Source organism: Musa acuminata, chromosome BXJ3-4, assembly GCF_036884655.1.
Source record: "Musa acuminata AAA Group cultivar baxijiao chromosome BXJ3-4, Cavendish_Baxijiao_AAA, whole genome shotgun sequence".
NCBI lineage: Eukaryota > Viridiplantae > Streptophyta > Magnoliopsida > Zingiberales > Musaceae > Musa > Musa acuminata.
The window spans coordinates 46,204,103-46,232,025 of NC_088352.1; the positions used below are offsets into that span (position 1 = coordinate 46,204,103).

At 37.1% G+C, this 27,923-nt stretch overlaps 3 protein-coding genes across 17 annotated transcripts; 2 read left to right on the forward strand and 1 right to left on the reverse strand.

Annotated features, from left to right (window-relative positions):
• The first annotated feature begins 7 nt into the window (after nt 1-7).
• Nucleotides 8-15,725, forward strand: LOC135634679 (uncharacterized). 15 transcript variants are annotated; one of them, XM_065145167.1, is made up of 17 exons: nt 8-93; nt 751-848; nt 943-1,005; nt 1,124-1,177; nt 3,297-3,398; nt 3,593-3,679; nt 3,770-4,405; nt 4,576-5,073; nt 5,871-5,932; nt 6,022-6,130; nt 7,551-7,630; nt 9,120-9,422; nt 11,356-11,476; nt 11,558-11,670; nt 12,924-13,573; nt 14,406-14,584; nt 15,209-15,725. In XM_065145167.1, exons 1-13 carry the CDS (start codon nt 15-17, stop codon nt 11,387-11,389), a joined length of 2,205 nt encoding a protein of 734 aa, XP_065001239.1. In that variant the 5' UTR covers nt 8-14; the 3' UTR covers nt 11,390-11,476; nt 11,558-11,670; nt 12,924-13,573; nt 14,406-14,584; nt 15,209-15,725. The 15 variants fall into 15 exon arrangements, with proteins under 15 accessions (XP_065001239.1, XP_065001240.1, XP_065001238.1 ...); XM_065145168.1 differs by having other exon boundaries at nt 14,406-14,475; XM_065145166.1 differs by lacking the exon at nt 14,406-14,584 and having other exon boundaries at nt 12,924-13,334; nt 13,410-13,573.
• Nucleotides 15,726-15,974: 249 nt separating this feature from the next.
• Nucleotides 15,975-19,941, reverse strand: LOC103982513 (serine/threonine-protein kinase SAPK10). Its single transcript, XM_009399455.3, has 9 exons — nt 19,477-19,941; nt 18,673-18,747; nt 18,481-18,582; nt 18,352-18,405; nt 18,171-18,263; nt 17,992-18,084; nt 17,197-17,301; nt 17,024-17,122; nt 15,975-16,489 (listed from the first exon to the last, which is right to left on the reverse strand). The coding sequence occupies exons 1-9, from the start codon at nt 19,651-19,653 to the stop codon at nt 16,196-16,198; spliced, it is 1,092 nt and encodes a 363-aa protein (XP_009397730.2). The 5' UTR covers nt 19,654-19,941; the 3' UTR covers nt 15,975-16,195.
• Nucleotides 19,942-20,460: 519 nt separating this feature from the next.
• On the forward strand, nt 20,461-27,059 carry LOC135637226 (upstream activation factor subunit UAF30-like). The gene is made up of 6 exons (XM_065149784.1): nt 20,461-20,904; nt 24,175-24,289; nt 24,420-24,594; nt 25,891-25,947; nt 26,036-26,187; nt 26,806-27,059. Exons 1-6 carry the CDS (start codon nt 20,501-20,503, stop codon nt 26,929-26,931), a joined length of 1,029 nt encoding a protein of 342 aa, XP_065005856.1. The 5' UTR covers nt 20,461-20,500; the 3' UTR covers nt 26,932-27,059.
• Nucleotides 27,060-27,923: the final 864 nt, after the last annotated feature.

Consider the following 27,923-nt stretch of genomic DNA (forward strand, 5'->3'; position numbering starts at 1 on the left):
GTAGCTAATACTACATGCACCTCACAACTGTTGTTGATGGAACTCGGCTACACATCCTCTGCAGATTGGACGGCCGAGGCAACAGGGATTGCGGTATATCGACATCCCTTGACTTTGGATCTATGTGGTGTGCATTCTGTGTTTGATTCTGTTTTGCCTGCATGTCTACGTGCATTAAGCATAGTCTTGTTGTTAGATGTCTACTTGCTCTCTCCTGATAACAGTGAAGCTTGACAACTGACAATTCACAAATAACATAGGAGTAAATAAGAAAGACAGGATTTAAACTCAAGACCTTAAATAAAAATTGAAGTTTTTATTAATGAGGTTAGGTGGCATCTTTGGGAAGATGTCATTTTGTGTTAATAGTCTCATGATTTTTTTAAAATTAATATTAAATAAAAAAATCAAGATTCGATATTTTGAGACTAAATCAGAACGTTCCAAAAATGATTTCATCTCTCACTTACCAGAGTTAGATACGGTCGTATAAAACTCAGGCACCCAATTTTTCTTTTTTATTTTTTATTTGGCTTTTCTTGGATCCATCCAAGAAAATATTATTTTACTTTGAAAAGATAAATATCAATTAGAGTTTGACTAATATGAGAGCTTTTAGGTTTTGTAAACGATATTTTATGTATATATATATATATATTTGGATGGTGGATTGGCCAATTTAGAATATAATTTATGGATAATAGTTTGATTTATAATTCCCAGATATAAATGATCGCAAATTAATCGCAGGAGACCGGCGTCCGACGAGGGAAGAGGTGGAAGCAGCGATCATGGCCGGCATCTCTCGTCTTTGCAATCTCATCGCCGTCTCGCTCCGTCCCTACCTCGTCCGTGCTCTAATCTATCCTCCTCCTCCGCTTTTTCTTGCCATCGTTCTTTTGATATGACACTCATGATACTTTGACTCCTTCGTGAATGCAGGAACCCAGGCCCTTTCCTCTGACCAAAGAATCCGAGAAGGATCTTCTCCTCTCGCTTTCTCGAGTAAGCCCCTGGCTCAATCCCTTTCTCGGTCTTGAGGCCTCCCTCTTTTCGTAAATGATTTCTCCTCTGATATGAAGCTGCACTCTGCCCTTTTATTTTGGTTGATCTGATCCTTTAGGTTCACAAGCAAATCCAGCAATGGACGAACGAATCGGACTGCGAAGGCGAGCAGGTAAGATGTTAATTCCTCCTGAAAGATATCATCTTGCTTCGTTCGTCAACTAGGTTTCGAAGTTGTTAGTTTAGGGCCCCAAGAACAGTGATTTTTGTCTATCTTTATGGGTGAATATAGCATTAGTCGTCGACAAGGATTAGAAGTTTAAAATGATTAAGTTGATTTGGTATTGAATACTCCATCAAGAGCTGGTATGTGATAATACAATATGCTTGATGCTAGAAGTTTGCTTTTATCTGGAGTGCTTGATTTTGGTTTCTAGTGTCATTATGAATGAGAGAGCTGAATATTTTCTTTTTTATACATATTTCATTCCATCAAGAATCTTTACCTTCTGTTGTTTTCACCTTTTATCACAGGCATCATTTGAGTTCAACAAACCATTTTAAAGATTGAATGTTTAGAGCAGTCAGAAAATTCTACAAATGTCCCTTATTTTCGGCCTTCACTCTTAATGTCTTTCATGGTATACAGTGACACACTGATAGCAAAACGTATATGGTTGTGCACAACAAACCCTAGCACAATACTCACTAAGACGTTGAAAATGACTCAAAAAGGAGATAAAGATGTCTGTTGTAGAAAGCGACATAGAAAGGTATCAATGCAGTAGTTGTATAAGTTGTATCTTTACCCTAGGGGCAAAGTAGTTAACTACATAATGCAGGAATTATAGGAAAAATCCTGAGACATTAACTAAACCAAACAAACTGCATGTATCAGTTTCTTGCGGCCAATTTGATATTTTGATTATATATTCATATAATCGCCAACAACTTGTTTCACATTATACAACCACTTGACGTTTCAGACTTTCAGTTTTTCTGTTTGTTTTCTGAATTTTCAGTACTTAATGGTCTGATAGCAACTTGTAAGTGTAAACTTGAAAAAACTCTTGTTCTCTTCTTATATCTGCTACTTTTCGCTACTAAATTCTTCCTTTACACTGAAACATGCTTCTGCCTGAAAATCTGACCTAACTTGTTTATTCACCTTGAGGATCAGTTTGCATTGACAAAATTATGAGTTGTTTTTCAAGTACTCAAAATTCGTTGATCCATCTGATGCAAATATATAAAAGGTTAATAAACCTCATATTTCTGGGGATTGCTGCTTCGTTGCTATCCTGCTTTAGGTTTAAGTGGCTTCTTAAATATTTTAGGCATAAAGCTTGGTTGTTCATTTCTTTACAGTAATAGTGCCCATGAGCTCATGGGTTGTGAAAATTATTTGGATAAAGTTGTGACATTGGCTAATGCTATATAACTATGTTTTCAAAGACCTCCACTCAAGACCATGGAACTTGATTGATTTTGTATGATTGTATTAAGTGGGCTAGGAAATTGTAATTTTTATTTGGAAATTCATATCTTCATACTAGATAAACTAAATTATACACAATTTAGATTAAGGTTCGTCATACCGTACCGTACCGACGTTTCGACCCGAGCTCAGTATGGTATGGTACCGGTGTACCAGGCGGTACATCAGGGCATATCCGCATACCGGTAACCTGTCGGACCGGTACATACCACCCGGTACGGGCGGTACGTTTCGGTATGGCAGACCTTGATTTAGACTAGCTAGTGTTAGAACTGTTCGTAGGTGATGTCATTTATTTTAGTGCTCTTAACAACATGGTGAAAGGATCTTGTTGAACGATGGCAGTTCTGGATATTCTTAGAAGAAAGATGGGAGCCACAAGTCGATCCCAGTCTCAAAATTTGGTATTCTACGAATCTATGATCTCATGGTTTTGATTGAATTGGGGATCAGCAGGTCCTTGTAGCCTTGTAGATTGACAGATCACTGGATTGGCTGAAAAATACCAAAGAAAAAAAAATGCACATTCGGAACATAGAGTCAGCTTTATTTCAATTCACATTTGGAACATGCTATGTTCTAAAATTTATTAATTTGATCAACCAACCGTATGAATTTATATTAAAATTATGAGATTTAAATGCAGAATCTAAGATATGTGGCTCTATTTCAATGAGCAATTTCTTGGCTCTGATGGAAACTCTACAGCTTGAACATCAGTATTGGTAACAATCTGTTTTTCATTGTCTGTTTAATCTGTTCTTCCTTTCGGTTTTTTTTTTTTTTGTTACAGGAAAGGATTGCAGATTCTCACTTCTATGACACTTGTTATATGGATGTCAAGCATCAGTTTGTAGACGAAAACAATTGCTTCATGGACATTACTTCTACAATGGTATTCCATTTGAAGCATACAACATAGGATTATATAAATAAGAAGTTCAGTGATTCTTGCTATTTATGTTCTAATATGATTATCCATTATAATATATTAATATGTTTTAGCAATTGAGGCTGGACATGCCAATGGCCTAATTTCGTAGATGACACAACTATGATTCGGTATCTCATCCTCTTGCTTTGACACAGGTAGCTTTCCTGGGTCTTGAAAGTGGATTTGTTCAGCATTTGGTGGGAAAAATTTTTGTAGGCATGTCAAATCTTCTGGCTAAGTTTGTATGTTCTTTGGGGTTGTCAAGTGTTTACTGGAGATGTGATAGACTTTATTATCGAATTATTGTCTTATTGTAATTTATTGATCAACAGAGGAGCAAATGGCTTAAATTACTGCACTTGCTATGGGTCAGCCTAGGATTGGCGATGTCAAGCAGATGCATCTTGCCATCTGCACCACTTGGATCTATTCATGTCCCTGATAAGAGTTGGATTCAGTCCTTCACAAATATTATGTTGCCTGGAATAGAAGATACAGTGTTTGACATTTCTATCTTCATTGCTCGTTTGCAGTTAAGAGTGATTGAGTTTAATGTGCATATGGTGGCAGGCCTTTTCCACACTTTCCGTAATATTCTGAAATCTTTGAAACGTGAAATTAGTGACCTTGAAGGAGCATATAGGTATCTTGCTATGTCTTCACTTCTGAAGATGCCTTGGGGTTTGTTGGATGAGATTCATGTTAGTAGGATTCATTTTGGCAAGGATGCAATACTTGATAGGAAAAACTGTTTGCCAAGGTCCGCAGATATGCTTGCAGGGATAATTCTTCAACTGCTCTGCTCCTTGGTTGAGCAAAAAGATCTCATAGATGTTGAGGGTGTTTCCTTTGGAGATCATGCTATATATACCAAATTCTCTGACCTAGTGCTTAAACTTTTGGCCTGTTTCTTCAAGCACCTAGGATGTTATGAGAGTCTTTCTGGATACTTGAAACACAAAACGCTGGTATACCATCAATTTGTTCTCTCTTTGTTAAATTTGATTTTGCCAAGTATGATGTAGTTTATTAAGAACTTGTAACTTATACTAACTTGCAAGATTTCACTGTATGTAGTGCTGTGATCTTTAATCTCTAAGCTATTTGTGGAATTACATGTTACTGATTAGATTTCCAGTGGTTCTTTTTGCAGGTGCTAATGGTAAGACTTAGGCTTCACATGCAGTGTGATGTTTCTCATCTTGTTTTTTGGCTAAAGTTGCTTAAAAACCATTTTGAAGATCTCTTATATGCACCTATATCAGTTTGTGATGATGGTTCTGCAGCTACTTTAGAAGAATCTCCTTTTTTAGCTGTTTCTGTTGATAGAGACATGGTGCAGAATTTATGCACCCAACATTTGAGGAGACAGACAATTTTCCTTTTTCTTCATTGCTGCTTCAAACTGGTCCACTTTCATCATGAAGCTGATCATCAATTTTCATGCGGAGGGAAAAATTCTTCTATTATTTCCACATTGCAAGTCTGTAGCGAACATTTCAGGTGCATGGGCTTAGTGGAGCTATTTGAGTGGCTTCAGAAGTGTGCTTCACTGGAGAATGTTGTGGATTATGAGAGTTTTAGAAAATCCTGCTTTAGCTTTGGGTCATCCTTCCTGCAATTTTATATGGAGGAGGTATGCTTTGCTTTTATGTACCTATCTTCTCCTCTTTAAGCCACAGGTCTAGAAGATTTGTGTTGCTTCTTAATTGTTTTCTTTGAGCATCTTCATGTTTCTTTTCCGTCATATTTGTCTTTGACTTCTCGTGTAGGATAATAATTTCTGAAAAACCCTTTCTTCATCATCTTTCTTTAGCTGAATGTTGATACATTAGTTATATACAAGTTTAAGCAATTAGTGCATAATTTCATGACCATAACTTGCTTGGTAACTTGTTAATCAACTTTAGTAATTCACTTATAATTGATGATGTATTCCATGACATGCACATAATGATTTATCTTTTTGTACAAAAGACCTTTCTCAATTGTTCTTTATCTTGTTATTACCTGCCAATGGTCCCCTGGAAAATGATTAGTCCTATTTGGCTACACCAGCAACAAGCTGTAATGTTCAAACTACTTGCCCTGTAGACATGTCTGTAAATGAGTTTCCTTTGTATCTTGATTTTAGCTACACTTGTTCGCAAATGGAGACATCTCTTAATTTGTTTATCTTAGTGACCTCACATATCTACCCCAACACTATCATAAGTTAAATTGGTATTTTGTATATGATACTATGGCACTTGGTAAATTAGCTGTTTTCATGTTAAATTAGCCTGCAACTTAATGATACTATGGTACGTGGTAAACTGATTTTAGTTAAGCTTATAGCTGGTGTTCAGGTGACTTTCATATATGCCACTGATTTGTGTCTTGTACTTATTTAATATTTGGACAAGTAATGACAGGGTATTCTTTGGATTGCAGGATGATATGCTATTTGATATCCTCTTGCTGCTTTTGGATGCTCCAGTCATTAGCTTGCAAGTGTAAGCCACATTAGGATATAATTGTATTGTAATGATAATTTGATAGGTAAAGAAACATCTCTGTATCCTCTTCCTTTATAAAATTGCAGATGTAGCAATGGAGAGGAAACTTCTTTCGAGGAGATGAAGAAGGACATCATTTTTAATATTTCTAGTATCTTTAACCCCATTTACCTTTTCCATATGTTTCTGTTATTGGTAAGTTGGTTAGAATGCTTAAAAGCATCATGCTTTTCAATTCATTGTTTGTTTATCTTGAGAGGTTGAGTTCGTCTTCTGTTGTTAGTTAAAACAAACATGCAAATTATGTTATCTAGATATTGTCTTAATTTCAAATTAAAAGTCAAGTCTTTGCAATGCTTATCTTTCTTTGGATCACTTGTGTTCATGCTTCATTTATTATCCAAGAGCCCAGGTAACTAGTTTATAGGATAACCTTCTAATGTGAAAAACTCTGGATATCATATTTGCTTTCATCTCATCATTGTTGGAAGGAGTTCTACGCTGCTGCTAGTCTTTTTTGCAAGAAATCAATTAGAATTGTTTCTAGTATATATATATATTTTTGTTTGCTGATGAACAAAATTCATCTGTTTACCAAATGCAACCTTTCAATCCATGACTACTTTTGGTAACAAGATAGTAATAAATGTGTCACTGCTAGCATAGGTAGGGTTTGTACATGTAAAAGATTTTCTAAAACTAGATTTTCCTGTGACAACTAATGGCTTATATTTGATCATTTTTTATTTGATAGAATGAGATTATTTTGAAGTTGCCTGTTGCTGCTAAAGGATGCACATAAATATCCTGCGCTGATGTATATCTGTTGGACTCATAAATATGAAATTCTATGTCATCCTATTCCTAGCTATTACTTGCAAAAAATGCATAAAAGGAGTTCTCTCAATCAAGAGGCTTGAAAGTCTGTAGCGGTCCAATTTTTCCAACCTTTTCATTTAGGTTCCAAGTTTAACACCTATTCTTGCCAATAGTTGGTGCTGTCCATAACACCCATGAATAGATGTTTTAGCATTAAGCAATTTTGCCTTCTCAGCCACACTAGAAAAGTTAGTGATTGGTTGACCCCTAAAATCAGATTTTGTTCATGTAAATTCCTCCAAACCTGTTTCACAAGAGAAACAAATAGATAAGAGGATTAATGAATCAACTGGTAGGGTCACCACTAACAACCATCCTATGCTACTGTATCTATGACTCAAAAAATTATATAAAATGACAACAATTGCTTCTTTTTTTCCTTTCCAACCGACGCTCACCAAATTATGCTTGCAACAATAATGACAGTACTCTTTTCTTTTGTACTGTGATTCATTTCCTCTAATTGGTTAGCAACTTATCTGCATTGCCATGACACTTATTTAGACATCATGAGCAAAACATGTATCAGAAACAAAATAATGTAACAATAATGCTAAATGACTCAGCCTAATCATCCTACAGGAGAAATAAGATGGAGTCTGACTAAGCTAAACCTTGAATATAATTTTGAATGTGTCAACAAAGCAATATTGGTTTTACATTTATTGGACCTTTATTCCATCGATTGACAAGCAATTTGAAGAATAACATGTGTGATTGTTGTTTGTGTTTGCAGTTACATTATGATCACTTGGTGCTTGTTGACTATCTACTTTCAAAAGATTTAGGGATTCGTTTTCTGCAGTATCTTTTAAGGTATATTTCCTGTTTGTTATTTATGTGATTATATTACTCCCTACTGAATGCCAAGGCAAACTACAATGGAAGATTTTTTTTGTGTTCATTGAATTGAAAATGGATTTGTTTAGATAAGTGGTTTTATCAGTGTCAGACTTAAAGAAGTCTTGCCATTCTTTAGAATCAAAAGGAATATTGGAGATAATGTTGATTTGAAAGCATTTTACCTTTGATCAGATGTGAAATACAAACTGATATCTACATCTTTTAGTTTCTCAATAAAACTAAAAAAGGATTTTCCTTCTAATAACAAGCATCAGTTTTATGTTAAACCATTTAGTATGGAATTGAATAAAGAAAATGAACCCAGTGAGAAGAATTTGAGGGATAGATATTGCAGATATCAATCGCAGCACTTCACATTCTTATACGGTTCTTGAAACATGCTCGAGCATTTCATGGCAGTTTATATAATTAAATTTATTCTGACATGCACTCAGCTGAGTTAGATGGACCTTGTCAATATTACAGACTATTGACTAAGTACTTAAAGAAGTTTCAATTTACTTTTCTAGTTGTCTTTCATGAGTTTTATTGGTTTCTTGAATCTTAACCCTTTTCAACTGTTACTATTAACAACCTACAGTAAGGTCTGAGATTTCCAATGAATAGTGACAGAAGAGCAAAAGAACAAAACATGTTAAAGAATAGTTTTTGAACTCTTAGATGAGTTGACAGTGAAATCTCCATTTGTTTACCATGTTTTCATTGAGTTTGTACAATTTGTAGTTCATTGACAATATTTTCTTGCCATGGACTTTACATGGTGATTTGGTCATTTGATGGATCTTGTCTAAATGATTTCTTCTGTTTAAGCAATATGTTGAATTAAAAACAAAAGCAAAATAATTAAATCAATATGGTCTTAGTAAAGGATCTATTAAATTTAGTTGATTTTGTATGTATTTGCAGGTCTGTGCCCTGCTAACTTTTCTGTCTTTTTACCACATCAGATTTTTACCTTCAAAGACAGCAGGCCTTGGCAATGTCAAAGTTGCACCATTTACCTGGGTGTTTATGTGTTTGTACCATTGAACAAGTTGCATGCACGGATTGTGCATGCCCACCCTTCCCTAGGCCTACAGTGGTAGGAGCAGGGTTACCCTATATTTTTGCATTTCAGCTTCTTTGGTACATATAATCAATGGCATGCATTGTACCACCACAAGTGATGAGTAATTTCTGCATATATTGGGAGCAGGAGTGCGTATAATTTTTTTTTATCTCAGATTTTCTCACATTTTATATGTTTATTCAACTAGGAATCTATTTTCAGCTGCATACAAGCTTGAACATACAAATTATTTAAGAAAATCTGATTTCCATTCTCGTTATTGCTTGGAAGATTATGTGCTTACTTCATTTTGTTATATTCATATTTGTTCTTTTTCTTATGTACTATAATTTATAGGGTTTAATAAATTCATTATAAATTTGTGCCCCACAGGTGTTTACGGATGGTTGGTACATCCTGGCACATCTTTTTGAGATTTCCAATATGTGGAAGTGAACAAAATCAGTCTTCATACAAGAGAAGAAAGATATCCATAGATGAGAGCTTAGAAGCTTTACCTTCGTCAATTATGATGACTAAAGAACACAAAGTAAGAAAGCTGCTGGCTGTGGGCAACATAGATAAGAGCATGACTTTCAATAATGCCAAAGAATGTTTGCTTAGTTTAAAGAAAACAGTGGAAGATCTTCATCGAAAGAATTTATTTCCTTATAATCCAAAACCCCTTCTTAGAAGGTTTGCAATTTTCTGACATTATTTCTTTTTTCTTCTATTGTATGAATTCATGAGTGAGTAGTCCAATTTTCTTTTTAGTAGCCTTTCAAGTTTGTCTTGATTTTGTATGCAAGTCTAACACATGTTAACACAGATAGCAGCTTCATAGATGGAAAGGAAACTTAGGATAGCAGAAACACATTTGTATCTTGGCTTGAATGAGTGAGCAGTCCAATTTTCTTTTTAGTAGCCTTTCAAGTTTGTCTTGATTTTGTATGCAAGTCTAACACATGTTAACACAGATAGCAGCTTCATAGATGGAAAGGAAACTTAGGATAACAGAAACACATTTGTATCTTGGCTTGAATGAGTGAGTAGTCCAATTTTCTTTTTAGGAGCCTTTCATGTTTGTCTTGATATTGTATGCAAGTCTAACACATGTTAACACAGATAGCAGCTTCATAGATGGAAAGGAAACCTAGGATAACAGAAACACATTTGTATCTTGGCTTGAATTGGTGCCTTTGGGAACAATTACATGGTGATAAAAATTTTTTTTCATCACATGTACATGTATACTATACCATCATCCTTGAATATTGTACCTGGAAATATCTTGTTTTTACTTGAGATGACAGCATGGCCACTTCAAATTATTTGACTGTCAGGTGAATTATCTGACAGATAGCAAGGAAGCAAATACTAGTTGGATCAGTACAATCAGTATTTACAGGTCCGATCAGTATTGTCCTGTATATATTGGTATTTAGTTTTTTTGTGATTTTTCCAGTAAAATTGGACTGTGTAGATCGATATTGTACCCAATAAACCAATACTGTTTCAGTGGCCGATTGCGGAAACTGGTATCAGACAAAAAGCAAGGAAGCATATACTAGTTGGATCAGTACGATCAGCATTTACAGGTCCAATCAGTATTGTCCTGTATATATTGGTATTTAGTTTTTTTGTGATTGTTCCAGTAAAATTGGACTGGTAGGTTGATATTCCACCCAATATACCAGTACTGTTTCAGTGGCCGATTGCCGAAACTGGTATCAGACTCTGAGTCAAATCTTTGACATACTACGAGTTCTGGTCCAACAGTAAGATATGTCCTTGTGACTTGGCTGTCAAGAGTTTGAATTAGCAAAACAGCTTCTTTGCTTGTGCAAAACCGTAAAAGCTGATCCTCCCCCAAATCTTGCATTGACAGAAGCCTTATACACGAGTCTGCCATTTGAAATAGGCTATTTGCATGTTGGGGAAGAGCTGTGAGTATTAGATTTTCCTCGTTATAACAGGAAGATGCCTGCTTAAAGTTTTCAAGTAATCTATTCATTTTGATCTTAGCTTACTGGTAAAAATTTACATAATAGAATTCAAACAGCATTAGATATATAGTCATTCAAAGATCTTTAGTAAGAACAAAGATTACAATCTGGAGTGTTATAGTTTAACTTGATCAGGCTGAATAATTTGTTGGATCCTTTTGTAATTAGCAAACAAGCCAATCCTGTGAAAAGAGTAAAAACTGTCCTCTTGTTGAGTTTTGGTCCATGACATTTGTTCTTGGTAATATGTAAATTTCGATTGTACAACTCATATGGGGGATGCTATTCTGCAATCAGCATATTGAGATGATGGATTTCAATTGAATTTGCCTGGTTTTGAAGCATCCTTTTCCCATTTGATACTTCTGCTCTAGAATTCCCTAATCATCTTATTACTTATAACATTGGGAATAATTCTCTTTAGGCACCAGTGCTTGTTAAAATCTAGTCTGGTCATGCTTACAAGCAACTTATTTTCTTCTCAAAATAAATGTAATTTGGTCATATTATATTTCTTTTGTGTGCCTGTGTTACTTTTTGGCCTTGTTAAGTCCTTCTATCTGCACTTGAGTATTGTAAATTTCAATGGGAGCAATGGCACCTAATTAGCCCCTTTTGTTCAGTTTGGCCAGATTTGAGGAGCTTTGCCATCAATAGAAGCTATATTTCAGAAATCATGTGATAAAAAGATGTAGTTCATGATATAAAAAGTTGAGTTTACATTGCACCAGTTATGATGCACAGGTAAGGATTTGACTTTTTTCCCTCCCCTATTTGTCACGGTTGCTAACTTTAACTTATCCTGGTGAAAATTTATTTTGACAGAACAGATATGGGCAGAGGACATGTATAAATTCCTGGGTTGCTGTTCAAGAATTTCGATGTTTGTGTTATTAGACATTTTATATCACTGCATTTCTGCTGGCTATACATCCAAGGTAACTTTTCTAAGATGGTTCACTTGGTGCAATTTTGTGAATAGTTGACTAAAAATTTATTATGGTAGAATAGCTATGATGCAAAACAGTAAGTGGTGATTCCATAACCTTGAGAATTATCACCATTTCAATTTCGAAATGGAACTTCAACTAGCTCCATCGCTAGTATCATTTGTGATGAAGTACCTGAGCTCAAGGTTTGCCTTTTTGGGTATCGGACCTGTTTCGACAAACTGTTGGAACGGTATGTACCAGTATGTACTGGTGTATCAACACATGGCATGCCGGTATGTACCGGTGGCTCGGCGACGAAGAAAAAGAAAGAGAAGTGGAAGGAGTGGTAGAGGAATCGAGGAAGGAGGGAAGGAAGGAAGAGGGAAGAAGAGGAAGAAATGGAGGAAGAAGAAGGAAAAAGAAAGAAGAGGAGGAATAGAGCAGTGGCATTGACAGCGGGGACAGGGAGGCGGTTCCACCTTACGCGACAACAAAGCAATGGGGAAGTGGTGATGGTGAGGTGGTGACATCTTACGTGATGGTGATGCGGCAGCAGTAGTGGAGGCAAAACGATGACGATGAGATGGTGGCACCTTACACATGACAGCGAAGTGGCAGCAGCAACAAAGGCAAAGTGGCAACAGCGAGGCAATGACACGTTACACAAGAAGAGAGCTCGTGAATAATCTCTTTTTTTTTCTTTTTTACACTGATTTGGACATGGGCCCCACCATTTATTTGAATATTTTTTTAATTTAACTGGATCACTCGGTATAAGGTGGTTCGCGTATTGGTCCCTTGTCGAACTGGTACATACCACCCATACTAGGCGGTATACCACGGCACAACAAACCCTGCTTGAGCTTCTTCTGTGTCTACCTTATATAGTATACATTTCTTGTGTACATATCTTTTGCTTAATTTTGTCATAGAAAGTACTAATACTTCTTTACCCTACTTTTTCATGATTCAATATGCTTCCTTCCGTTTGACTTACTGTGTATCCTTTTACTCTTATAGAAGGAAGTTATAACTTGGCAAAACTGATAAAGTTGTCTTTTGGACTCCCTGGAACCTGACTTTGATAATGAATAAGCTGAAGTTATAGTCATGTCAAATAATGCACGAACAATTATTTGATGTTTTGCTCTTTGTGCTGATCACAAACCATGATATCTTGAGTACATTCATAAATCATATTTGTGCAAGTAGGTGATTCTGAAGCATTCAATTTCTCATCTTATTTAATGCTTTTGCAGGTATCGACTATATAGAGAACCAGCAATGTCACTATCAATATATACAATGTGGAAGATTTTACCTTTCAAATGAACTTTGATGACCCCTTGATATGTTTCCATTCCATCTTTATTGCCTTAGGTGTTATCTTGTATAGGTCTTTGACTGTAGCTGACTGGTGCTTGCATAATGTTTGATAGCAATTGCTAAGTACCACAAACATAGATATTGGTGGCTTCAGTGAAGTCATTGGGCGCATAGGCATCCATACAAGGTGTGGTGAGGCCCAAGTGCCGACCTATTGGGTTGGGCAGGCGACTTGACTCTAATCGCGGCTGAAGTGCTGGGTGGGCCAGGCACTCGCCTGGATCAACTCAGGCCAGGTTGAGTCTAAGTCAAATTAAAACATTCATTTGGTTCAATTGAACCAGGTATCCGTCGCATATACCACTAGCAACGAGTGCTCTAACTCAGAAGTCCTTATTCCCCAATTGCATTTCTCACAGCGGAGTTCTTCCCATCGGCGAACAACAGCATTAGCGGCAATGGTGGCATCTTCCTCCAGCAGTAGCGATATGTTCCTCCGGCGACAACGGTGGGTCTTCCTCCAATGGTAGCAGCAGTGTCTAACTCTGGCAGCAATGGCAGTGGCTTCTTCCCCTTCCTCGAAGTATATCTCTCTTTCTCCTCCTTCCTCCAACCTCTGCCCTGTTTACTGCAGCCTTCCTACGTTCACTGTAGACCCCCGTCTCCCCCCCTCTTCCCCTCTTCTTCGTTCACTGCTGCCCTCCTACCGTCGTACATTCCTCGCTCTTCCCTCATTTTTGATGTGTCAAATTTGGAGTAATAGGAATTGTTTCCTTGGATGTTTTTATGCTTGAGTTTTGGATTTTTTTATGAAATTTCTAGTGGTTATGTTTTCTACCCGATCAATGGTAATTGGTTTGGAATTTGGTTTTACAAGAATCTGGTATGCATGCAATGAGTGTTTGTTGCTTATTGTTGATTGGGTGGAAAGCTTTTGGTGGAAATAACATTTGAGAATTCCCCACATAAAGTGGGTCTGTGCATTAGTTTGTACGAGTTCATTGGACACCTGATGTTGTACCAACAGCATTAAGGAGGTACTGTGCATACATAAGATACAACTTTGTGCATGTAAAGTTGCACATCATTGTGCACTGCATGAGTTGAGAATAGCAGCTGTCTGCTGTAGTGTAGTTTGGTACTTTAAATGAATGCATGTTGGATGTGTTGTTTTAGTTTTAATTTATTTTTATTAATTATGATATATAATTTTTAAATTATAATATTCGAGAATATGTCGTTTCACTCGGGTGAGTGCCTAATGTCTCAGACATTTTAGGAATGTGGTGCCTTTTGGTGCCTAGTGTTTTCGACTACACTGGGTGGTTTTTGATTTTCCAGCTACCTTTTCTAATGTGATTATGTCAGCATGTGGCATATGTCAACTTTCTCTGATGCACCTGATTCAACTGCAGGACTGAGAAATATTCACTGCTAAATGTGTGTGCAAGAGTTGTGATTAAGCATGCTCCTATGCTGTCAATGGTATGCTGGGAGTATTTGAATTTTTGTATGTGATGGATCTTGAACTCGACACGCCATCTAGACAGCTATAACATATGCAATAGATCATCGAGATGGTTTAATTGTTCAAGTAAATTTCATTATATCCCAATTGATTCGCAAGAATTTTTTTTTTGAATGAATTGACTTGAGCATTGGAGGATTTTTGTTGGTCCTGTGGTGACATTGTTTATGTTTTATCCGAAAGTGATTTTATATCCCAATTGATTCACAAGATTTTTTTTTTTTGAGTGAATTGACACAAGTATTGGAGGATTTTTGTTGGTCCTGTGGTGACATTCTTTATGTTTTATCCGAAAGCGATTTTATATCCCAATTGATTAAGAATTTCTTTTTTTGAGTGAATTGCCTCGAGCATTGGAGGATTTTTGTTGGTCCTGTGGTGACTTTCTTTATGTTATATCCAAAAGCGATTTTATATCCCAATTGATTCACAATTTTTTTTTTAGTGAATTGACTCAAGCATTGTTGGATTTTTGTTGGTCCTGTGGTGACATTATTTATGTTTTATCCAAAAGCGATTCCAATCTTGAGAATATCTCTGTTCGTCTCGGCTTAGTTTGTGGCTTTGTCTATTATTAACTTATACTAAATTGGCTCAAGACTGGCTCTTGTAATGTAGTTTAACAAGATCAAATGTGGTCTCATCATCAAATTGCATCATTGATTGATTCATGGATACTTGTTAATGCAGGTTCGCGGGGGATTTTCGTGTCTCAATGAATCCAGACCTTCAAGTTGTTATTTCTGATGAACGAACAACACCCGAGGATAAGATTTTGTCGAAGCATATCCGCATGTGGCATTTCCAGGTTCGATTAAACCCGATTGTGGTTCCAGAATCGGATCGATTCGAGAAGGTTCAACTTACGAAGATGGAACACATGCTGCATTCCTGTGGTTCATCCAAGCTTATCGTCCTCAGGCATGACAACCTCCACAAGCTATTTCTCCTCATCCGTAATGGATTCTGATTTCAACTGATTCAAACCGTCATCACGTCTTGATTCTCCATATGCTGTTCGATAGCATTTAGATGTTGCTGAGGGAAAATTGTTTGATTGTATGATCGATCGAATGATCAGAAGTGAAATAATGACTCGATAAGATTAAAAGAGACGGTGGCCAGAGTATCAATAGTAGTAATGTATTTGGATCGATCACTTGTTGAGGGCGTAATGATAATGATCTTTATGATGTGTTAACAACCTGATGCGTTATTCATCCATTAAAACCAAACACACGAGTGAAAGATGTCAGGTCAAGAACAAAAGTCTAATCAAACTTTGAAGCACCTCATAATTTAAACAATTAAACATCAATGTGTCCTCTGGCAACAAGAAAAGTGTCAGGCCAAACATGACATGTACAACCGGAGATCTGAATGTAAAGAAGGCAGTATATGGTTCACAGATTCACATAAAAATGCAACCTCAACTAAAAACGGCAAGGCAATGCAGTTACTAACGAAAGATAACGGTGTAAATAGATAATAAACATCGCGCTCACATTGCGTTAAGGTTGTATGCACTTTACCTGAATACATGCCCTACCCCTCGAGATCAGGGGAAGACGAAAAGTGGGATTTTGACACCCCATGTCTGCAAAAGGGAACATCCTGCACACTAGTGTTAGTGTAAGATGGACTTTGTCTCCGTGTCTTGATCCATCAACCACAAATTTACATGGCATAGACCATCTCTCCACTACTGTCAACGTCGAGATCGGGATCAGAGTCCAAATCCTCCATATCATCATCGTCGATGTCGAGGCTGTCCGTCAGGTACTGATTGAGGCCATGGGTGCCAGCTGCAGGTATGGTTGCCTCGGCTAAGATCTGCATTATCTCGTCAATGCTTTGCATTGGTTGGTCAGGCTCCTCGTACTGGTTACTCGTAGTGTTGTCATCCATCATATCAGCGGGGAGGTTCTTCAAGAACCACTCGTGGTTGCGTATCTCAGGAATCGTGATCCTCTGCAGATTAACATATTTGACGGATTGCACAAAGTGAACCAATTGTCGAGTTTTAAGATCCACAATAAGAAAACGACCTTGGAAAAAGTAAACCACTCATAACAATATTATTTTTAACAGTTTAGAGATTATTAATTTTAATAACACATAATGAATGAATGAAATTTATTCTCACAGATTCAGAATAGTTCAGGTTTCAAAAAGAATAAACATCTCACCAGATATGCATACAGAAACACAAAGAGGCAATGCAAGTCAAATCCTAAAAATTGTACACAATAACAATACAATCACTATCGTCCCAACCTAGAGCAATGAATTATTCCAAACGTGTCCCTGTATGTTCCTATCCATACCATTCTTATGTAATGCCATATTGCTTTTAACATCAAACAATTATTGTTTTAACCAGATCACAAGTTCTGTAACTAATGAAAAAAGCAGGCAGGTTTGACATTAGTCTTTTAACACTATATAGTATATAAATCTACTTGCCATTTGCCCTAATTAACAACTTGATCATAAAGTGCTTACAGTAGCAGGATTGGCGACAAAAATCCTTGAGATGAGGTGTCTACACTCTGGAGAAATGTGAATATAGTCTGGAATTGAATACTGAACACTCAATATACGCTGCAACATGAAGTAGCCAGGTCAGGTGAGATAATGCAATGTCCAGATGAAAAAGAGTCGAGAACCATCATTACCTGTATCGTCTTCCGGAAATTTTTAGGCTCCTCAGGATCCTCAAAAGGATATGCGCCCACTAGCATTACATATAGAGTAACTCCACAAGACCACACATCAGCAATCTACAAAAGCCCCACAAATATTGAGGAAGAGCACAAGAATAGTTGCATAATCATGGTAATAGGAGAAGAAAAAACAGTGTTATATATACAAGAATGGCTACATGATTTGAGGTGAACCTTACAATTTTATGTAAAGACAAGCAACAATAACAAAACTTGTAAAAAAATACTGTGATCAAGAAACAATACATGCATTTGCAACTGATACTAAAACAGCATATAAGGAATAGGAGAATATGCGATAAGAAGTCTGGCATGGACGATCCTCTCTTTAAACTAGCAAGCAGAGTAAAATGCATGTACCAATTTTTGGATGAAACAAATAAGAAAATGGTGTATATTTCAGTGATGGAATAATTCTTCAAAATCTTTAAAGACAGAATGGGATGATCCAACAGGAGCCTACTATCTAAAAGATTGTTCTAGCTCTGAATTTATGTGCGTGAAGTTGTAAGATCTGAAAATTACAGTGGTATCACTAGTAAAGAAATAGATCATGACACAATTGTCATAAGGTGACGCTACCATCTATTCAGCTAATTAGCTTGGTTGCTTATATCTGGAAACAGATAAATGCATTGAGGCTTCTAAATATCTTTGACCTGAACATTGTTACTACACATAAATCACTATCTTCAGTATCAAAAAAAAAAAATTGTCATGACAGTTAACGCTTAAAAAAAAAATTACCTTGCCATCATATTCCTTCTTGAGTAGCACTTCGGGAGCAATGTATGCAGGAGTTCCAACAGTTGACTTTGGTTGTGAATGCAGAACTGATGACTGAAAATGCAGTGTGTTAGTAACTTCAGTTCCATAAAGAAATATTAGAGCTCCCTACTTCATAGTAACCAAATACTGATTTGTACCTTGGAATATCCAAAATCACATATCTTTAAACGAGGTGCAGTACTCCCATCTAATAAGGTGTTTTCCAGTTTCAAATCACGGTGACATACTTGCTTGACAATAAAGAGATCCCCAAAACAAAGTAAGTCAAAAATGAAAATACAAACACGAAAAAGCTAGTAAATAGTTTCATTAGCATACCATAGAATGGCAGTAGCTAACTCCTGATATAAGTTGTTGGAAGAAGAATCGTGCCTTCAACAGGAAATGCATGAAGTTGGAACTAGTCAAAGTATTAAATACTATATAATGAAAGAAATGAACTAGAACCTCATCCTCACTGAAACGCCCAGCGTTGCAAATACGCTCAAAGAGCTCACCACCAGAGGCATATTCCATAACAATAGCCAAATGAGTTGGAGTTAATATAACCTGAGAAAGTTTGTAGTGCCATTAACAGATGGAAATATTGCCATTTATTTCCTAAATGCAAGCAAGAAATGCCTTCGGACATGAACTTACCTCTTTGAACCTGATGATATTTGGATGCCTCAATGATCTGTGGTTAATTATCTCTCTTTGAACATTTTCATCTATCTGTACTAGAGAATGTAGTGCAATTAAGATAGAACCATTAAAAAAGTTATGTTCACGCATAGCGTGCGAGACAATATTTATCTCAGATTTAATGTTCCAGATGTCACACATGTAGCTTCCTCAACTGATAGAAAATGAAATGACCAAAAAAAAAAAAAAGAATCCTTAGGTATGTTTCAAATCACCAATGCCCCTAGCCAATGCAACATATTGCCATCGATGAAGATTTATAGAGAAACTGAATATAACTGATACTTCCAAATATTATAAAAACTTCTGTTGTCCACGAAGAGTAAAAACCCATAAAATCAAATAATATCAGTTCAAAAAAAGCATGCCTAAAACCCTCATCCTGAACATAATTTCTATCAAAGGCAGCAACTAATCCATTCACCCAAGAGTAACAAGATTTTTATTACAGCAAGTACCGAGGCGCTGAAGTGTTAAAATTGACTAACACTGAAAAACGAGTCATCCGAATTAGAGCATATAACATGTCCGATTAGTCGCATTAAGAAATCCCCCTCTACTATGCATGTAAAGAAGGGGGAGATCTTGCCATCTACTAAGCTGTAGCCAATCAACCACTAAACTGTATAAAAAAGCATCAACTGCTAAAAGAATTTAACCTCAGATGATTAAAATAGAAATTTGAGGAAAAGGGAGGCATATCCGTAGAAATTTTTTATAGTCAACTGAATTGACCGGAAAAATCAGCAACCAACCGACCTTCTCGCCTCTCTCGATGTACTTGACGGCGACCAGCTCTTTGGTCTGCTTGTCCCTCATCAGCCTGGCGATTCCGAAGTTCCCTGAACCGATGTCCTTCACCAGCTCGTACCGGTCACTGTCGTGCATTATCGGCATGTCCATCGCCGGACCGATCGTCACCGCCGCTCGATCCATTCCGCACCACCCCTCTTACATCAACCTTCTCACCGGAGCCCGATCAAATACTGCCCCACCGTCCGATCGTGGCGCTAGGAGAGCCACTGGCCCGATCGGTGGCGGAAAGCGACGGCTAACGATGCGAGCGCGCCCGCGTCCGTGACCGGCCCGATGCCGTGCTCGATCAATCGCTGTGGCACTCGGATCGATCCCCGCTTCCTCTCGCCTTTTCGATCGCTTTCGCTATCGCCAGGGACAGGGTTTTGGGATCGAGGCGGTGAGAGTGATGGTGAGATGTCTCGTGACCGCCTTTTACCTTCGCCGCTCCTGCGACCGCCCAACGAAACGGAGAGGCGGTCGCAAACCGACATAACGGTATCTGAAAAGACGATCTCACCCTCATCGCTTCGTCTGCTGATCACCACCATAGGATCCCAATCGTACAATCAAGCACAGTTTGCTCTTTTCGGCCGTTGCTTATTTGATCAGACGGTGAAAATATACTATTCTCTTTCTTTTGCCAAAAAAATGTAATTTTCATCCCCACACACACACACACACTATTCTCTTTCTTTTGCCAAAAAAATATAATTTTCATCCACACACACATATATATATATACATACATATATATATATATATATATATATATATATATATATATATATATATTTTTTTTTTTTTTTCTTGAAACAAATTATAAGATATAATGCATTATATCAAGGTTGGGCTATTAGGGAGCCAAAGGCCCAACGAAGGTGGGCCATAAAACCTTATAAGGAAAAGCCCAATAGGATGAGCCTATAAAAGCAGATGACGAGAGGGGGAGGAGGGACGGGAGGGCGTTAGAAGGGGGAGAGGGGCGATGGTGTCGGACGCGGAGCTCGTTGGGCGGCTTCGGGAGGTACTCCGGGCCTCCGACCTCTCCACGACTACTACCACCTCCGTTCGCCGCCAGCTTGAGGAGGACTTCGGCATCGATCTCTCCGACAAGAAGGCCTTCATCAGGCAGCAGGTCGACCTATTTCTGAGCGAGCTTCACGACAATAAGGACGCCGAGGAGGCGGAAGAGGAGGAGGAGGATGCTGCGGCGCCGGCGGAGGCCGTGAAGGAGGAGGAGGAGGAGGAGGACCATGACGGTTCCGGAGAGGAAGAGGAGGAAGAGGAAGAAGAAGCGGGAGGTATTGGGGAGGTTTTGGATGAGGAGGAGGGAGACGAAGGGGAGGAGGACAACGAGAAGACTGACGAGGGAAGCAGCAAGAAGAGAAAGTGAGCTCTTTATTGCCGTTTTTGCCCTCTTTTTGTTAGGTATTCGTGGTCTTATTGGGCAAGTTGGGTTTAATTAGGGTTTTCAATCAGCAGCCAGGTTAAACATAACACCTTTCGTTTCCGCGTATCATTTCAAGCGAGGTAAGGTATCTGTGAATTAAGGACCCGAAAAGCCCTCGGTTGACCTTGACTGACGTTTTCATATTTTAGGTAAAATAGAGGACCTGATGAGTTGGATTGAATAGAAAGTTTGTGCATTATATGCTTTCTTTTTCCTCCAATTAGTGCAATTTGTGCAGTGAATTGTTTGGGCAGTCCAACAGTCTGGCATTGTTTTAGTGTTCTCTAAAGAGCACTAATATCATCATTGCTTTTCGTAGTATTATTTGTCATACTAGAAGATGATGATCATGATCTTCAATCTTCATAAGTTTTCTTTGTGTTTAACAGTGGGATTCTATATGAAACCTATTTCTTTGATTTTGGTTTTATGCGCTATTTGAGTTTGATGGAATACAAATAAACAAATTCATAGATGAAACATTTGTAGTCTAAGCATAGTAAATTTCCATTTCAGCTCTCCTTCATTCTGTCATCCAAAAGAGAGTTAACACATAGTAGCACTGCACTTGGACACTTGTTGCAGTAGTTCTCCTTTACAGTACTTTACCCAAACAGAACACCTGTTATGATGATTCTTACTTATTGGATGCTATCTAAAACGTATGATTAAGCCCTTGGAACATGCTGTTCCCACTGTCATTTGCTAGCTAACAGAATGCTAATGTGTTAAGATACTCCCATGTCATGGAAAAACATAAACTGAACACGTTGCAACTCATATTGCATGCTTATGTTGCCCCCGTTGTATTTTTTCAAGACATGGTTAGAGATTAAAATTTTCATTAATGAGGCTTAGTTCTTGATATTGAAGGTAAAACATGTATAGATTTACAGGAAGGATATCAAATCATTATAGTAGAACATTGCTTGATTCCATTTGTCTACTTAGGTCATAGTAGCAGTTTCTGTCAGTGGTTTGCCTGTATAAGCCATGATATTACATTCGGTGTCTCTTCCTCTTGATATGCATAAAATATATTTTCTTTCCTTCCTTCCTTTCCTCCAAGCATTGTTTCTTTGTTAAACCTGTTGCCTAACATCTATAGAGCCTTCAACTTGTTAGCTATTTGTGATTATCTTATGTTATCCTATACCTAGTTTTAGCATAATGCTGACCCTATATGTGATAAATATTTAGTTGAAAATAGCCACTTTTGATACATAGTTAAAGCCTTATGCCCTCCTAAGACTTAATTGGAGCCTCTTGCAAGGTTGTGCTTTTGGCCCATGCATTATGTTGCTTCATCAAGTTGATTCATGTTAAGCCCCTCTACATTTTCAGAAGTTAGGCTATGTGCATCAAATTCACTATAGGTCCATGCAATGAAAGGCCTCATGTGTTGGACTGCTATGTGGGAGATTGATGAACTCTTTCACTATTGAGTATAAGTGAAATATATACTGTGAATCTCTTTGATCATTTTAAGTATCTCCAATAATTTGTTTTCTTTCTTTTAGACATAGTGATCTTTGACTCCAAAATGTAGACCCATGGTAAGTTTGTCTTACATATTGAAATACTTGATGGACAATTTTTAGATACTCTTAATATTATGTGAATAAGGAAACATCACATATTATGATCTTATAGATGTCATCTAAATTTAAAGTTAGTTTTGGAATAAGTCAATTTAGAAATGGTGGAGAGGAGGAAGCAAGACACCTAAGCAAACTTACTGGAAACAACAAACAGTATGCTTGCTTTTAGTTTAATGAAGGATATTGCTATACACAAAGCTCAGATGGCTGGGGACAGTCAATTTATGTAGCCTTGTCCCTGCAAACAGGAAGGATAGTTTTGTGACTTTAGCCCTGGTCACCCAAATTGCAAATGAGCTATCTCCCTGTCGTCCCCAGTCTTGCTTTCATTGCCATACACAGAACTTAATGAAGAGAAAAGATCCATGAGGCTAATCTCAATAGTTGGAAGTTGGGACATTATGGCTGTTTATTCTTCTTGTTGTTCACCAGTTCTGGTATCTCCATCCCCTAGTTTGCTTTAGTATTAATCTTAAGATAAAGTTTGGCTTTTAGAGCAAAAAGCTCTTATCCTTTGAATTTTGCCGGTGCTTTAGCAGCGATGAGGATCGTTTGACCTTTACTGTGATGAATTAGTCCCATGGGCATTTGGTTTTCTTTTCCCTCCATTTTGTTTTCTACAGAGCTTTGCTGGGGATTGGGTTGGGTACTACCAGTTACCAGTGTTATTTAGGATCTTCACCCTACTTTGACTTACTGATGATGCATTTGGTGATATTGGGCTGGCACAATATGGTATGTTTGCTTGCTGGATGGATGAGATTTAGATTAGAATTCAGAAGCACTTCTGAATGGTGTGGAGTATGAAGTGCTTACATTCTTTTATTCGTTATGTGCGCTAAGATGTACTTGCAATCTTTTCAAACCAAATAACACTCTTGTTGGGCACCGCATCATTTTCTGTATATAAATTCTAGAAAGCTGTAGGGAGCAGTTAAATAATAGTCTGCTGACTAAGAGCATTTGGCACTAAAAATTAGGTCCTTTTCTTGGGAACATGATGGCATATGCATTGATTAGATTAACCACTTGCAGTATTTAGTCAAATCCCTAGGAAACTGGCTATTTGCAATACAAGGTATAAGCTATCAATAATATGTGCCAACTTATGTCACAAAAAGTTCCATGTATGTGACTGCCATGGATGCTGATGGTTATGCTTTGAGATCACAGCCCAGCTTGTTATCAGCCGCCTTAATCCTTTATCCTACTATGACGCCTTTTCAGCGAAACTTGGTTATTTACTGAATGGTTTTGTCAATTTTTTCTACAAAATATATCCTTGCTTTAGCTCCTGTTGGTTATCTCATATATTTGGGGCCTTCTAGATTAAAATAATTAAAAAGCTTATTTTTTGGGTTATACTGCAGTGTTGTTTACCTTGCAATTTTGCAGTCTCAACAATTTTCTGATGTTTTTAAGAGATCTTAGATTCTCTTTGATTGTGGTTCATGTGCCCAATTATCTGTGAAAACCCTAGAAAGCATTTTATCTCAATTTCTTGTTAATTTTTTCTTCGTTATAGTCTGTATATTTTCTTTTTTTTTTCCTTGGATGAAGTGTTGCATAGGTATCCTAAACATGTTTTCTTTGTCTTATTAATGTAAGATCAAGTAAACCTAGTAAGGAAGTCAAGAAGCGGGGAGGTGGTTTTGCCAAACTCTGTAGTCTTTCCCCTTTATTACAGGATTTTGTTGGTGAACCAGAGTTAGCTAGAACTGAGGTAATTCTTATCAAGTATGGTACAGTATCCCCCATATAAATATTTATATTTGGTTACATAGTGTTTTTGGCAACAAAGTAACCTATTTTTGCCCTTGTCATGATCATTTCTATTATGTATATTGTTTCAGGTTGTTAAGAGGCTATGGGCATATATTCGCGAAAAAAATTTGCAAGACCCAAATAACAGGCGAAAGATCATATGTGATGAGAAATTGAAACCCCTTTTTAATGTGAATGTCATTGACATGTTTCAAATGAATAAAGCTTTGTCAAAACACATTTGGCCTTTGAACTCTGATGATGGTAATCCACAAAACTAATTTCTTGGTCAATGATATTATATGAGGTCTTTCATGTATGTTGTACTCTTGTTATTTTCTAGTTACAAATAAGATGCACTTTAGAAGTAGTTAGTTCCTTTGAATGAAGGAATCTGTTTGTGCATGTTAAGGCAGGGATACATGTTTTCTGCATGTTCTTAATCTAGGTTTCCTCCTTGATTACATGTTTTAGTTGGTTATAGTAATGAACTAGAAAGTTTTCCAAGACTGTGCGTGGTAGAAATGTCACTAGGGAGACCTTGTGATATCTCAATGTGGCAATTTATGTTTACCAAATGAAAGAATGATAATGTTCCCTTGTTCTTGTGCAACAGTGAGATAAAGATATGAAGGGTAGATTCCAAAAGGCAAAGTGTGGTAGGCCTGGTAATAAGTTTGTGTTTCTATTTCGTTGGTCTCTGACAATAAACAAACTTTCTTTATCTGCTCATGTTATAAGGACCCAAGTATTATAAGTTCTTATGTTCATGTATGTTCAGTTCTCTTGGCAATTTTATTTTAAGCCTAGAGGGCTTGTCTCCTATGAAGTAACTGTCATATTTCTTGGAGCCTCCCAAATCTTTTGTACAGGAGCTTCCCCTTAAAGAATGAGGGTTGTAACTGCTATGCCTAAATCCAGGTTTTAGGCCTTTCTAACAGGGTTATTCAAATTTTTTTCCTCTTCTGATTTGCCTTATAGGGTTTTAAAGTGCAGACAAATGCTTAGACTCACGTATACTAGCTTGTTTTATTCGGAGCTGCACGTAGATATCTTTGTCTTTGGAGGTGAGTACATACTCATTGAGAGGTTGGCATATGTTTCCCTTCATCAAAGTTCAGCATAATTGTTCTGCTAATTTGTGTTACCAGTGTGATTGGTTAATACAATTTTTTGTGCTCTCAAATATGTTTAATTCTGGGTTGTAGAATATTTTTTGTGCTGTTTGTTAGTAAAATCTCCATGCAAGAATCATTTATAGAAAATGGTTATGTTTCTCCGATATCCCATACTAAAAGTCTGAAAAGTTAATGCAACAAACTGCCTGTAGAACACCGAAGTCCATCACAATCTCTTTTTTAAATTCTGCCCTATATTATTGGTTTATTATTTTCTTATTACATACCTCAGATTAAAGAATAATGGTTTTGAATCTTATTTCTGGGGATGTCTTCTTGACTTGTCCATAGGCTAAATGTCATGTGCCTAACATTTTTAAATTATGGGATGCTCCGAATACTTCACTTGACTAATATCTGATATACTTTTGTGATTGAGCAGGCCCAGTGACTTCTGTGAAGCCAAAACAGCATGATAAGCCCAAGAAAGAACTAGAAGGTTAGGATGATTTACTGCTTATGCTATATCGTCAAACTGTTGGCAATATAACTCTGTAAACTCATTGGGCTTGCTTTCACTACAATAGGCAAGCGGCAAAAAGTAGGATCGTCTGGACTTCTTGCGCCACTTCCACTTTCAGATGATCTTGTGAAGTTCTTTGGCACTGGCGAAAATACATTGTCAAGGTCTGATGTTGTGAAAAGGATGTGGGATTACATAAAAGGAAACAATCTGCAGGTATATTGCTGTGGTTGCGTGGGAAAATGCATTATGCCATTTGTGTATTATTGACTTGCTCAGTCCTGAAATAATAAATTGTTCCTTGCTATCTATTTATTTCTAATGGAGGATACTTAAACCACCATTGCGAATGTGTTTCTTTCTCTGCTTTAGTGACCAACATAATGTGTTTCATTTGCATAATTATAATGCTAACAACTAAATTCTTGTTCTTGGGCAACCACCTAAAATTACTATAAATGAATTGCTAAAACTGCAGAACAGGACTTTACTCGTAATTGATCTTAGCTATGATAGTTGTTATTTTTTTCTTGATAAACCTTCACTGATCTCATGTATGGTACTTAAAAAATATAGATAATATCATGAAGCATCATAAATAACTTCTCACAATTAGCAGTATTGCAGTGTGAAAAATCATGTAACGAAAAACTCGTGTTATGTTCACATGGAATATCTCTGTAACATATTCATCTTGGCTATGCTGTACTTGTAGTTGCAACATCCTTTTGCTATGCATATTAAGGTCTATTTGCAGTGTCATAATCATTCCTTGTCATTCTGTTTTGCATTTGATGTGATTAATATCTTAGCATCTTCCGTTGTCTGTCCAAGGATCCTGCTGATAAGAGGAATGTGATATGCGATGAGAAGCTAAAAGAACTTCTCAAGGTTGATAGCTTCCATGGATTCACAGTTTCAAAGTTGCTGGCACCTCATTTCATCAAGGAAAAACAGTGAGATGTACCTTCTAATATTTCTCTAAAATCCATGGAAATGGAAATTTTGTCCTTAGTGTAACTTGAACTTTTCATGATTAAATATTTTGGTGCTTCAGAGTGGCAACAAACGGTTGACAAATTGCTTTATCATCTTCTTACACTGTATGACTAAACTACTGGACTTGTTTTGTTCATAGAGTTTCAATGTCACAATATTGAATTCATTTTCTAATCAGCTGGTAAAGGATGATCAAATGGATCTTTGGCTGTTTTTCAAATCATATACTTCTTACCTACAGAATTAGCAGTTTAAATTACAAATTCCTGCATTAGATATTTCAGATCATGATGCGGCCAGCAACAGCAACAAATTTATGTTTACTCAGTTTTGATTGCTGATATTAGAAAAGTGATAATTAAGGTGCTTCTTTGTCACACCTACAGAGAGAGAGCAGGTTGAGAAGAACCAGAGGGTATCATCAACAGTTTCTTTCTTCCTTGTACATCTTTAACTCTGTTTGAGGTAGAAATTCTGGGAGCATGACATAGAGCACATGTATTAGGATAAATCATCCAAATTCTATGGACTCTCTCAAAACTGCCCTGTCATTTTTGGTGGATCATGGAGGCAGAACCAACCTGCCATCAATTGATTCTGATGCAGCTGGAATGGATTCTGGATAATATTGTTGGTAAGCTCAAAATTCACTGTCCTCAAGAGTTTGATTTTCCAAACATCCTCTGTTGGTTATCAGCTGCTTGTCAACTTTTTCGATTTGTTCTGCTCATTTATGGTCTTTGAAATCCTCATGCATTAAGAGTTCTTGTGTTTGCATATTTTTTAGTATCTCACAGTGAAAAATGTTGCGCTACTATCTCATCCAAAACCTTCTTACTACTGCCACCATTTCTTCCACCACTAGCATTATTTTGATGTACCATGAGCAGTAGTATTATGCTTATGTTGCCAGCATGATAATTATCACAATATAGATTCATTTTGTGGTTTCA